The sequence below is a fragment of the Callorhinus ursinus genome, unplaced genomic scaffold (assembly GCF_003265705.2).
Source record: "Callorhinus ursinus isolate GAN/ISIS: 27379988/994484 unplaced genomic scaffold, GSC_fseal_2.0 scaffold1238, whole genome shotgun sequence".
NCBI classification, from domain to species: domain Eukaryota; kingdom Metazoa; phylum Chordata; class Mammalia; order Carnivora; family Otariidae; genus Callorhinus; species Callorhinus ursinus.
Genome location: NW_027398293.1, coordinates 1 through 12,382, shown reverse-complemented (window position 1 = coordinate 12,382; position 12,382 = coordinate 1). Strand labels below are relative to the sequence as shown.

At 44.5% G+C, this 12,382-nt stretch overlaps 1 protein-coding gene across 2 annotated transcripts; it reads left to right on the top strand.

Moving 5' to 3' along the window:
- The first annotated feature begins 113 nt into the window (after nucleotides 1-113).
- Nucleotides 114-12,176, top strand: LOC112819175 (solute carrier family 2, facilitated glucose transporter member 3-like). Of its 2 annotated transcripts, none has more exons than XM_073890609.1 (9): nucleotides 114-489; nucleotides 1,011-1,187; nucleotides 3,412-3,652; nucleotides 4,090-4,252; nucleotides 4,570-4,757; nucleotides 8,082-8,186; nucleotides 8,557-8,658; nucleotides 9,124-9,327; nucleotides 10,456-12,176. In XM_073890609.1, exons 1-9 carry the CDS (start codon nucleotides 476-478, stop codon nucleotides 10,654-10,656), a joined length of 1,395 nt encoding a protein of 464 aa, XP_073746710.1. In that variant the 5' UTR covers nucleotides 114-475; the 3' UTR covers nucleotides 10,657-12,176. The 2 variants fall into 2 exon arrangements, with proteins under 2 accessions (XP_073746710.1, XP_025721976.1); XM_025866191.2 differs by having other exon boundaries at nucleotides 118-489; nucleotides 1,027-1,187.
- Nucleotides 12,177-12,382: the final 206 nt, after the last annotated feature.

The window sequence follows — 12,382 nt, the reverse complement described above, 5'->3', positions numbered from 1 at the left end:
TGGGGTACAGGAGGAGACAGCACTGGATCTAGCTGTATCCAAAAGAATCCATTTTTAGGAATCCCAAGGCTCCCTGCAGTTCTAAGCTTGCTTTTACATGGGGCAACTTTTTTTAATAGTTTGAAACGAGTTAACCCAGTTCCTCTTAACTTTCTTCCCAAATTTTCTTGCCGCTTTTCCCAAGTTTACGTGGTTGTCTGTATATCTCCGGAGAAGTTCTTTAGTATAACCTATTCTTTGTGTTCCCCCATTCGTTACCTAAATTTCGTTAAGTTTTTGTTCTTTTCATACCACTCATAGGGCGAGTGCTCCTAATATCTCTCCTTAATTAATAAGAGACAATCATCAGCCGAGAGCTTTAAGGACTGTTTCTTCCCTTCTCCCCCCCAACCCCAGGTCACAGCGCCTCTGATCTTTGCCATCTCCATTGCTACAATAGGCTCTTTCCAGTTTGGCTACAACACCGGAGTCATCAATGCTCCTGAGATGGTGAGTGCCAGGTGACCAGAGTTAGAATTTGGAATAGGTAAATTATTCCTTTAAGTAGGGTTTCAAGAATGAAGAATTTCAGACAAACTTGGTATCTCGCTTGGTGAAGGCTGAAGAGGCAGAATAACATTGGTGGGGAAGTCTAAGTGAATCATTAAAGCAAAAAGCTCATTTGCTCCCCATACCCTTGACTGGACTGTATCCATGCTTCCCCTCACGCTATCCTGATACACTTCCTTTACTATGCCTCAGGGGTTAGTTACAAGGAGGGTGGGAGGGTCTTAGGGGAGGACAGGGGTAGTCACTGAACATGAGTGCTAACTACCTACTGGGATTTTCAGGACAAATCAAAATTGTTCTTTTCAGAGCTACCACGAACCTCCAAAGGTTCTCTGTCTGTTCCATCCCCACCCGTTCATTTACTTGATTCTCTACCAGTCATTGTAATGCTGTTTTCTTAGGGAGGGGAAGATCCCCGATATTTGCCCCTTCTCATTCAGCTGTAACAGTCTGCCCACCAGTCATTTTAATTGGCAGATCATAAAGGACTTTCTCAATTACACCCTGGAGGAGACGTTGAGCGACCGTCCCACTGAGGTGTTACTCACTTCCCTCTGGTCCTTGTCTGTGGCCATCTTCTCCGTTGGTGGTATGATTGGCTCCTTCTCCGTTGGACTCTTTGTCAACCGCTTTGGCAGGTATCGACCAGAAACTGGGCAAGGAGGGGGGCTATACTGGTTGCACTGAGAACAGGTATTGGGAATTAGGATGGGGAGGTGATGATGCATTTGAATGAGAGCGCCCCAAATTCCCATGGAGGCAAATTTAGGCCAACTGGTACTGAATAGGGCTGCTTGGAGCTCGGCTGCCCATCAAGAGATTACCCTTTGAGTGCAGCTGAAGCTACTTCAGTACTTTCTGCAATAAAGTGCACTATGGAATTTCCCAGAAGCCTACTTGATTTACAAGGTCAGAAGTTGTTAGCTTTTCTTGAAAAATTTGGGATTTCATGCTTGTGTTTACAAGCCAGGATTGGGAGGAAACATTTTATAATCCTTGCCCTGTGGCAAATATGGATAATGGCCAAATAACTGACATTTTCCCCCCCCCAAAAGAAAATTGAAACTTCTCATTCTTGCTGACTTAATAAAATGTCTTAGCAGAATACTTTCAGTAATGACTGGTGAAGAAACCATTTCAATTGCTAATTTAGACGTTCAGGAAACACAAATAGAATTCACCCTCTAAAAAACTTTAAAAGCAACCCATTTTATTTGATGATGTTTGGTGTTTGTTCTGTTTGCATTTTTTTTAAAGATTTTATTTATTTATTTGAGAGAGAGAGAGAATGAGAGACAGAGAGCACGAGAGTGAAGAGGGCCAGAGGGAGAAGCAGACTCCCTGCTGGGCAGGGAACCTGATGCGGGACTCGATCCCGGGACTCCAGGATCATGACCTGAGCCTAAGGCAGTCGCTTAACCAGCTGAGGCACCCAGGCGCCCAATTGTGTTTGCAGTTTTTGAGGACACCTTGTGTCTGCTAAAGTTATTGAAATTTTAATGTGGCCCTCCCATACTTCAGTGACTTTCTTCCTATCTTTATTTTATTAGCAAAAGAACCTGATAGAGGAAGTAGGGAAACCAGGAAAGGAATGCAGAGAAAGGTAAAAGTGAGCATGAGGGATGAAATTTTTCTCTTAACAGCAGGTTCTCTCCTTTGGCTGCACGTTTAGGATCTCCCAGGGAGCTTTTAAAAGTACCAGCGTTTCACAAATAATACACTATATGTAAAAAAAGAAGAAAATAAAAGGAGGAAAAGAATGAAGGGGGGTAATCGGAGGGGGAGATGAACCATGAGAGATGATGGACTCTGAAAAACATACTGAGGGTACTAGAGGAGAGAGGGGGTGGGAGGATGGGTTAGCCCGGTGCTGGGTATTAAGGAGGGCACGTTCTGCATGGAGCACTGGGTGTTATACGCAAATAATGAATCATGCAACACTACATCAAAAACTAATGATGTAATATATGGTGATTAACATAACATAATTAAAAAAAAGGACCAGCGTTTCAGAACTCCCCAGTTACTTCCAGCAGGCCACCCAAGGGCAGAGTCCCAGAAGTATCTTCCAAATATCTGCAGTGAGTTTTCACTGTTAATCTCTTCCGTCTTCCTCTCGTTGTTTCCGTGGCTTTGCCTCCCACGTTTAACACATAGATTCAGTAATTTATTATTTTCTACTGGCTATCAATACTTACTGTAAGTGGCCTTCACCACAGGGTAGCCGAGAGCCGGAGAGCTGAAGCTGTCTACCTTTCTGCGCATAGAAAGCTTTTGTCTGAAATCTGTTCTCATTAGTATGTTGGTGCCATCTAAGCAGCTATATTGCAACAAAATGCAGTAAGAAGCATCAAAATTTCAGCACGGGTCCGGAAATTTCTCTTGAGTGTGTTCGTGGACCAGCTGTATGAGAATTGCCCAGGGCAGTGGTTCTCGGACCTTAGCTAGAATCAGATCACCAGGACGGCTTTTGGGAACAGATTGCTCGGTCCCAGAGTCAAACCTAATGATTTACTAAATTGGGGTGGGGTGGGACAGTTTTAATTTCTTGCCCATTTCTAGCTGATGCTCTTAGTTTGTGGACAACTTTGAGAACTACTGGCCTTTGTGCTTGCTACCACCCTGGCTACCGCTGGGAATTAAAAGAATCTTAAACAAGTTCTCTAGGTGAGTTTTATGCCTACAGAGGTGTAAGAACCATTGATCTTAGCCCAACTGGAAATGTTCTGATCACAGAAAGAGGAGAACTTCAAACCGGAAGAGCAGATAACTTGAGCCTGGAGAAGGGTAGAGAGATCAGGAAAGAGAGAAGTTTTGGCCTGGCCTATGTTGCTAACTTCTCTTGTTTTTTAACCTTTTCAGGCGCAATTCAATGCTCATTGTCAACCTCTTGGCTGTCGCTGGTGGCTGCCTTATGGGGTTCTGCAAAATAGCCCAGTCGGTTGAAATGCTGATCCTGGGCCGCTTGGTTATTGGCCTCTTCTGCGGCCTCTGCACAGGTTTTGTGCCCATGTACATCGGCGAGGTCTCTCCCACTGGCCTCCGGGGGGCCTTTGGCACTCTCAACCAGCTGGGCATCGTCATCGGGATCCTGGTGGCTCAGGTACTCTAGACCTCATACTTAATGCGTGTCAGTTTCTGGGCAGGAACATCTGTCCTATATTCAACTATATGTCAGTTTCAGGTATTATTACTATCGCTCACAGGTGGCTAAAGAAGCAGGCAGGGTAGAGAAAGGAGAAGAAACAGAATGTGTCTTTTCCTGTGGTAAAAGAAGGGATGATTTTCTGAAAACTTTTTCTGATTTATTTTTGCGAGAGAGAGAGAGCACATGTAAGGGGAGGAGGGCTAAGGGCGGAGGGAGAAGCAGACGCCCTGCTGAGCAGAGAGCCCAGTGCAGACTGGATCCCAGGACCCTGGGATCCTGACCTGAGCCAACGGCAGATGCATAACCGACTGAGCCCCCCAGTTTTTTTAAACTGACTTGTGGCTTATATAAAGTATGAGCTTTATAAAGTATCATCTTTATCTGGTTTCTAGATCTTTGGTCTGAAAGTCATCATGGGGACTGAAGAGCTTTGGCCCCTGCTTTTGGGCTTCACCATCATTCCAGCTGTCCTGCAAAGCGCAGCCCTTCCGTTTTGCCCCGAGAGTCCTAGATTTTTGCTCATCAACAGAAAGGAAGAGGAGAGTGCTAGGGACAGTGAGTATCCTTCACACCTTCGCTGTGGGAATTTTGGCGTTGTGGTTTGTTTCAGGATGAGGGCATTAGATCTGTGTTCTGTCCGCTCCTTTCCTGGCCCCTCTGGATCCAAGCTGGAGACTCTCCTGATTGCTCTGGAGTGAGAAACTTTCCACCCCGAAAGAGTGGAGTGAGAAGGAGGTTAAGGCACAGATGCTAATGGATGAGCCATATCCGGGGCTCATCTAAGTGTGGCTTCTTCCCAGCTGTGTTATAGGGAAAATGAAGTTGGGACAGCACCTTATCTTTCTCCTTTGTCTGTCTGTCTGTTTGACCAGTCCTCCAGCGATTGTGGGGCACCCAGGACGTGACTCAGGACATCCAGGAGATGAAAGATGAGAGCACCAGGATGGCACAAGAGAAGCAAGCCACGGTGCTGGAGCTCTTCAGGTCACGCAGCTACCAGCAGCCCATTATGATTTCCATCATGCTCCAGCTGTCCCAGCAGCTGTCTGGAATCAATGCTGTGAGTAGCTACTCTGTGTCCCAGGGGGTCCCGCACACAGTTCACGCACCTGCCTGAGGGGCCTGCTCACCTCCTTACACCTGCAGAGTCCCCACGATGCTCGCCCCGCAGCAGCCACTCCAGAAATACTGATTATCCAGGTTTTGACTTGGTTTCGTATTTTAAGTTTATTTACTTAATCTCTACACGCAACCTGGGGCTCAGACTCACAACCCCGAGATCAAGAGTCGCATGCTCTTCCTACTGAGCCAGACGGGTACCCCTGTTTTTATTTCTTTAAAATTCTATCTGCAGTACATGTTTTCCATGTGGGAAAAATAAGTAAATAAATGATAAAACGAAAAATTCATCACCTTTTGTCTTGGACCTTATGGTCAACATTGTCCTCTTTCAAACTTTTTTCATTATGTAGGACACGACACATTTATCTGCTTTTCATTAATCCTCCTTCTGACCACTCATTTTTTATTTCCAGTTGTCTTTTACAAATCTGATCAGTCTTCTCTGATGTCATCAGTGATAAGGCAGGCCATACAACTAAAGTCGATCCAAGAATTTACATGCTGTGGCTTTTTTCCAGGACTTCACAGTCTAAAAAATATCATTATAAAGCCCTGGGGAATAAGTAGGCAATGAATTCAAGAGGTCTGGGGATACACTGGGAACTTCAGATAGAGCGGGCCTTCCTAGTCTGTCTGTGTTGTTACAACCAGAATAGTGACTCTGATAGTTGGAAGTGGGGAGCAAAATGGAAGGTGACATTTGGCAGGTAGCTTGAATTCTCTGCAGATATTACCTTCCAGCTTTTGGATCCTAGTGGTGGTAAGAGAGGATATTCCTATACCTTCTGTCCATTTGCAGATAAAATTTTTGGATATGAAGCATACTCTTGTTCCGATTCATGCCCAGAGGGTTTCTCATCAGTCTTTTTTTTTTTAATTTTTATTGTTATGTTAATCACCATACATCACATCATTAGTTTTGGATGTAGTGTTCCATGATTCATTGTTTGTGCATAACACCCAGTGCTCCACGCAGAACGTGCCCTCTTTAATACCCATCACCGGGCTAACCCATCCCCGCACCCCCCTCCCCTCTAGAACCCTCAGTTTGTTTCTCAGAGTCCATCGTCTCTCAAGGGTCATCTCCCCCTCCGATTTCCCCCCCTTCATTCTTCCCCTCCTGCTATCTTCTTCTTTTTTTTCTTAACATATATTGCATCGTTTGTTTCAGAGGTACAGATCTGTGATTCAACAGTCTTGCACAAATTCACAGCACTCGCCATAGCACATACCCTCCCCAAGGTCTATCACCCAGCCACCCCACCCCCCCCCCCCCCCACCACTCCAGCAACCCTCAGTTTGTTTACTGAGATTAAGAATTCCTCATATCAGTGAGGTCATATGATACATGTCTTTCTCTGATTGACTTATTTCACTCAGCATAACCCCCTCCAGTTCCATCCACGTGGTTGCAAATGGCAAGATCTCATTTCTTTTGATGGCTGCATAATATTATTCCATCATCAGTCTTGATCAATATGATTAGGTCATTTTGTAGCAAAGCATTTGCCAAACACACTTGATGCTCAAAATAGTAAGTTGGTCCTTGGCGATTTCTCCCTAACACACAAGAAGGTTATTTGTATTTGAAAAAGCAGTGCTTTTCATAAAGGGTTAGAGGCTGTGATATCAGAAATTGGGAGGAAAAATATTTTTAAAAAACCTCTGAGATGATTTTGATGGATCCCAGTTTCCAATTTTGTCATTTTAAGAATCACTGTGGAGTGCCTAGCTGGCTTATTCAATAGAGCATGCGACTCTTGATCTTGGAGTTGTGAGATCGATCCCCACATTGGGTATAGGGATTACTTAAAAATAAAAAATCTCATTTATTCATTTGAGACAGAACACGAGTGGGGGTGGGGGCAGAAGGAGAGGGAGAAGCAGACTCCTCATTGAGCAGGGAGCCCGATGTGGGGCTCTATACCAGGACCCCGGGATCATGACCTGAGCCAAAGGCAGATGCTTAACCAAATGAGCAGCCTAGGCACCCCAAAAATAATTTTAAACAAAAAAAAGCACAGCCTTATTAGTCTTATTTTATTTTATTTTATTTTTTTTTAAAATATTTTTTTATAGATTTTATTTATTTATTTGAGAGAGAATGAGAGATAGAGAGCACGAGAGGGAAGAGGGTCAGAGGGAGAAGCAGACTCCCTGCTGAGCAGGGAGCCCGATGCGGGACTCGATCCCGGGACTCCAGGATCATGGCCTGAGCCGAAGGCAGTCGCTTAACCAACTGAGCCACCCAGGCGCCCTTATTAGTCTTATTTTAGAAAACAGAAGTATCCATCATTTCTATCCGAGGTTGTAGGTATCTGAAGAGTTGTTTCTTGAGAACGTAACCCAGAGTCAACGCATATATTGATCAAAAAGTCTGATGAATACGGCTATAGAGGCAAACACTCTGGATGAAATAATAAACTCTTGACCCAAACCTGAGGAACTGAACCTAGATGATCTAGATCCTGTTCCCTTATTACCTTGAAGTCTGAGTTCAATATTTTGACATCCCTTTGACTGTGGTAGCTGTAGCAACCCTACATTTCAGCATGCTGACCAGCAAATAATAAAAAATAGTATAAACAGTAGCTTACTTGATAGTACATATTGAATTAAGATGATAGCTGCTGTCATTTCCTAGAACACTTGGAAAGGACCTGGGGCTAGGGATTCCAGCCCAAGTTCTGTTTCTAATAACATGAGCAGGCTGAGGTTCCTCCTCAGTTGGCTTCACTGTCAAAGTAGGATATCAGTGTGTGCCTATCACTGTTTTAAGGTTAGAGGAATTGTCCCTTGAAGAAGCTTAATTGAGGAACTTGCTGCTGGCTGGCTTTGTTGGAAGATCATGTGACTCTTGATCTTGGGGGGTCTTGAGTTCCAGCCCCATGTTGGGTGTAGAGATTACTTTAAAAAAAAAAAAACAAAAACAAAAAACAAAAAAACCACCACCGAACTTTAAAACAAACCGAAAAAAATCTTTATATCTAAGTTAATAGAATAGATGTAAGGAGGAGACTTCAATGAACAGGAGGAATAAACATTGAAGAAGCAGCGGAAACAGTAGGTAGAATTGAGAACTAAGAAGAGAATAGAGATAAGATAGAGAAGATTTCTTTGCAGAAAAGACACTGATTGAATCAAAAACCCAGAAAGGACTCCTTAAGCTCCTGGGACTTTGAGTGTACTTTTCCGAGGGTTCTCTTTAACTGCGGTGCCCAGCTGCTGTTTCAGAGTTGCATCATCTTTTGTTTCCTATTAGGTGTTCTATTATTCAACTGGAATCTTCAGAGATGCAGGTATTGAGGAGCCAATCTATGCCACCATCGGCACGGGTGTACTTAATACCATCTTCACTGTTGTCTCTGTAAGTTGGATGGTGTGATAGTTTGGGGGCAGGGGGAGGGGCATTCTTCCTACACATGTTCCAAGATGGGGTTTGTGTCCTTCCATCTCCCTCCCTACCATCATTTAAACAGTTGGGTTGTTTCGTTCTTCTTTGGGAAAGAAGAGCGATTGAATGATGGGTATGAGTAGTCTTCACTCTCTCAAGCAAATACGAAGTGGGTGGGAAAGAGAGAGGTATAAAAGGGATTTGTAGGATGCTTGAAACTCAACTAAAAGGGGACGTGTGACTCTACCAAGTATCCTGCCATTGGTACGGCACATTCTGGTAGTTCATACAGTTTTCAGGAAAGGGAAAGGAGAAATTTTATGTTATATTATTCTTCTTTTAGCTGTTTCTGGTGGAAAGGGCAGGGAGGAGGACTCTCCATATGACTGGCCTTGGAGGGATGGCTGTTTGTTCCATCTTTATGACCGTCTCATTGTTACTAAAGGTGCGTGCTCTTTGAGTAAAGGAAACGGAGGGGAAGGAGGGAGAATAGGTCACAGGTGACTCTGACGTGGGTGGGAGAGGTGAGTGGGAGAGCCGTAAAGTCCCATGCCCAGAGATTTAAGAAAAATGAATCCTCAGAGATTGGTAACTAAACTGCTGTAATTCTTAACATCTGTATAACATAGAGCTTGTAAAATACCTTATGTAATTTAATTCTTCAAGTATTCTTGAGGTAATTATTCCCATTTTACAGGTGATGAAATGATCTTAGTGCAAAATGACACATGGTGTGAGCAGAAGGCTAGGATTCAAAAACCCAGGCCTTTTGACTCTTAAGTCAGAGAACTCCATTGTACCCCAGACAGAGGGAGCTTTCGTTATCAGTCAGTCCTCATCGCTGGGAGGCTAGGTCTATCCAGGTCAAGCTGTCTTGACTACTAACTTTCCTTTGTTCCTCCTCATTTAGGATAACTATAATTGGATGAGCTTTTTTTGCATTGGGGCTACCCTGGTCTTTGTGGCCTTCTTTGAAATTGGCCCAGGCCCCATTCCCTGGTTTATCGTGGCCGAACTCTTCAGCCAAGGACCCCGCCCGGCCGCGATGGCAGTGGCTGGTTGTTCCAACTGGACCTCCAACTTCCTGGTTGGGCTCCTGTTCCCTTCAGCTGCAGTAAGTAAATTCAAACAAAACTCACCAAGTCCATCTCAAAACCAGCTCACTTAAGCCGACAGGTTTAAAATTTGGTAACTGACACCACAGAGGGTTAGATATCAAGTGGAGTTTGTTTTTGTGGGTTTTTTTTTTTTTAAACATTTTACTTACTTTAGAGAGAGAGATTGAATGTGACAGGGGGAGGAGCAGAGGGAGAGGGAGAGAGAGAATCTCAAGCAGACACTGCGCTAAGCACGGAACCTGACCCACGGCTTGATCTCCTGAGCCAAAACCAAGAGTCGGACGCTCAACCAACAGCACCCCAGGCACCCCAGATATCAAGTGTTTTTTTTTTTTTAAGATTTTATTTATTTATTTGGCAAAAAGACAGAGACCGAGAGTGTGCAACCACAAGTAGGCAGAGCAGCAGGCAGGAGATGGAGAAGCAGGCTCCCCGGTGAGCAGAGAGCTGGATGAGGGGCTCGATCCCAGGACCCTGGGATCATTACCCAAGCCGAAGGCAGACGCTCAAGCATCTGAAGCACCCAGGCACCCCCCCCCCAGATATCTAGTGTTTTAAACCAGATTTTTTTTTATTTTCAGTGGCTTATAGGAAAAGAAGGAATGGTAGCAAAAAAAAGATTGAAGCAGGAGGGCAAAACTGGGAACTTTTATTTTTTTAAAGTAAACTCTACCCCCAACAGGGGGCTCAAACTCAAGACCTGGAGGAGATGAGAGGTCGCATGTTCTACTGACTGAGGCAGCCGGGTACCCCAAAACTGGGAACTTTTAAAAGACCACTGGTCTGGGCGCCTGGGTGGCTCAGTTGGTTAAGCGACTACCTTCGGCTCAGAACATGATCCTGGAGTCCCGGGATCGAGTCCTACATCGGGCTCCCTGCTCAGCGGGGAGTCTGCTTCTCCCTCTGACCCTCTTCCCTCTCGTGCTCTCTATCTCTCATTCTCTCTCTGTCTCAAATAAATAAATAAAATCTTAAAAAAAAAAAAATACCGAGGAAGACTACATGTTCTTGTTAAATGTGGAAGGGTTGTGTCCCGAAGCCTACTAGAAATGGATGGGAAGGGAAGGGGTTTGGCAATGACCAGAATTTACACTGACACTCCTTTTCCTTTATCTCTTCACTAGTTCTATTTAGGAGCCTATGTTTTTATCATCTTCACTGGCTTCCTCATTGTCTTCTTGGTCTTGACCTTCTTCAAAGTCCCTGAGACTCGTGGCAGGACTTTTGAGGAAATCACACGAGCCTTCGAGGGGCAGGCTCGGGAGGCTAACAGAGCTGAGAATGTCCCCACCGTGGAGATGAACAGGATCCAGCCCACGAAGTAAACCCCACCGTCTAAGCCATGCCTCCTTCCCGCCTCCCTCCCAACATGGAAAAGCAACCTCTCCCCAGATGAGGGAGAGACCTCATCAGCTTGTAACCCAGGACTGTTTCTGAATGCTGCTACTTGATTCCTTTCTCATCCCACAGAGGAACCCAGTGCAGGAGTTAGTTGTATCTTCAATGGCTTTCGAAACATTTCATTTCTTGGACATTCTCTTCTGTTTAGGAGAGACCAAGCAAACCTACCTTCATTTCAGGAGGCATTGGCCACTTGCCATCTGACAGCATTGTCGTCTCTTCCTGCCTTGGGTTCTAATAGGGCCTCACCAGGGCCAGTAGGGGGGGGGAGTAAGAGTGAGGTGCAGTTTCCCCGACCCCCGACTTCCCAGGAAGCAGATCTATGAGTGTGGAGGGCAGAGAGGGATTACGTAAGAGCACCTCCCTCGCTTCCATACAGCTCTGCAGAGCAAATTAACTTGAGTTTTATTTATTTTATCTTCTGGTTTTATTGCATAAATATTTATTTTTTTAAGTGTAAAATAATTTTATGAAATAAAACAGAACGAAATTGAGGATGGAGGGAGGCGCTTGAAGAGAGGTTCTAGGGTAGAAGATTTGATACTGGAGCGGTCGAGGTGCAATAAGGGGAAGATTCAGGGAGAAGTATAACGTGTTCTCAGAGGGTACATGATGGGGTGTGTGAAGTTTGCACATTGCCTCTTAACCTTCAGGTGGAAACTCTCAAGTTTAATTTCTCAGAAAAGTGATGTGCCTGTTTTAAGAAGCTACTGGTTACCTTTAGAACTTTTTTCTTTGCTTAAAATAATACGTAGTGTTACTTGAAATCTAGGGTTATTAAGATGGGCATTATAGCTAATGGTGGTGGATGGGTTCTAATTTTGGTTGGAGTCCAGAGAAGGGAAGGTTATTTCTAGATATCCTTTGTCCCCTCACTGGACAAAACAACTTCTTCCCCTTATAGTGGACTCACTGTGGGGGTGGGGGTTAAAGTATTCCTAATACCCGCCTGGTGGGAGAACCTTCCAAATGAGGAACCCAAAATAGTGGTTCTTGGTAGAGGTTCTGTATTTCTCCATTTTGTTCGTTAGGAGATTTTAGTTGTTGATATTTTGTTTTAAGCCATAGCTTTAAAAGAATTCAGAGGAGAATGTTCATAAACTAACTTGGAATTTGTAACCTCAGCTCTGGGAGAGGATTTTTCCTGAACGATTATTATCTAGTTGAAGTATGTTGTCCCTAAGGGTCATCGCATGCTTGTTCTGTTGCCATATTCGCATAGTATGATGTCAAGCGCCCTTAGGGGACCATACATTTGGGATAATGCGAGTAAATGTGCAGTATATCCCACACTTGAGAGAGTATGAATGTATGTACACTGTCACTTTGCTCTGGTGGAAGTAGATGACTGGTAACTTGTGTCCTTAATGTACCTACAGCCCCCTTTTGAATAGAATGTGTTCAAACTCATCTCTCTCTATATAAAGAACACTGCCTCTGCTGGGTGGAATTTGCATCTACGGTTTGATTCCAGACTTCAGAGTTCAGACGCATCTGGCTACCTTTCCTTGTTGGACAACTGGGGGGAGAACTCCTTAAATCTTCAGATTGAGGGTGGAGGACTCTGCCTCCCCCTAGACCCAGACAATGGCAGTATGAAAGGAGAATGTGAGATCAGAACATGTGGCCTCCTGGAGGGGAGTCATAGGG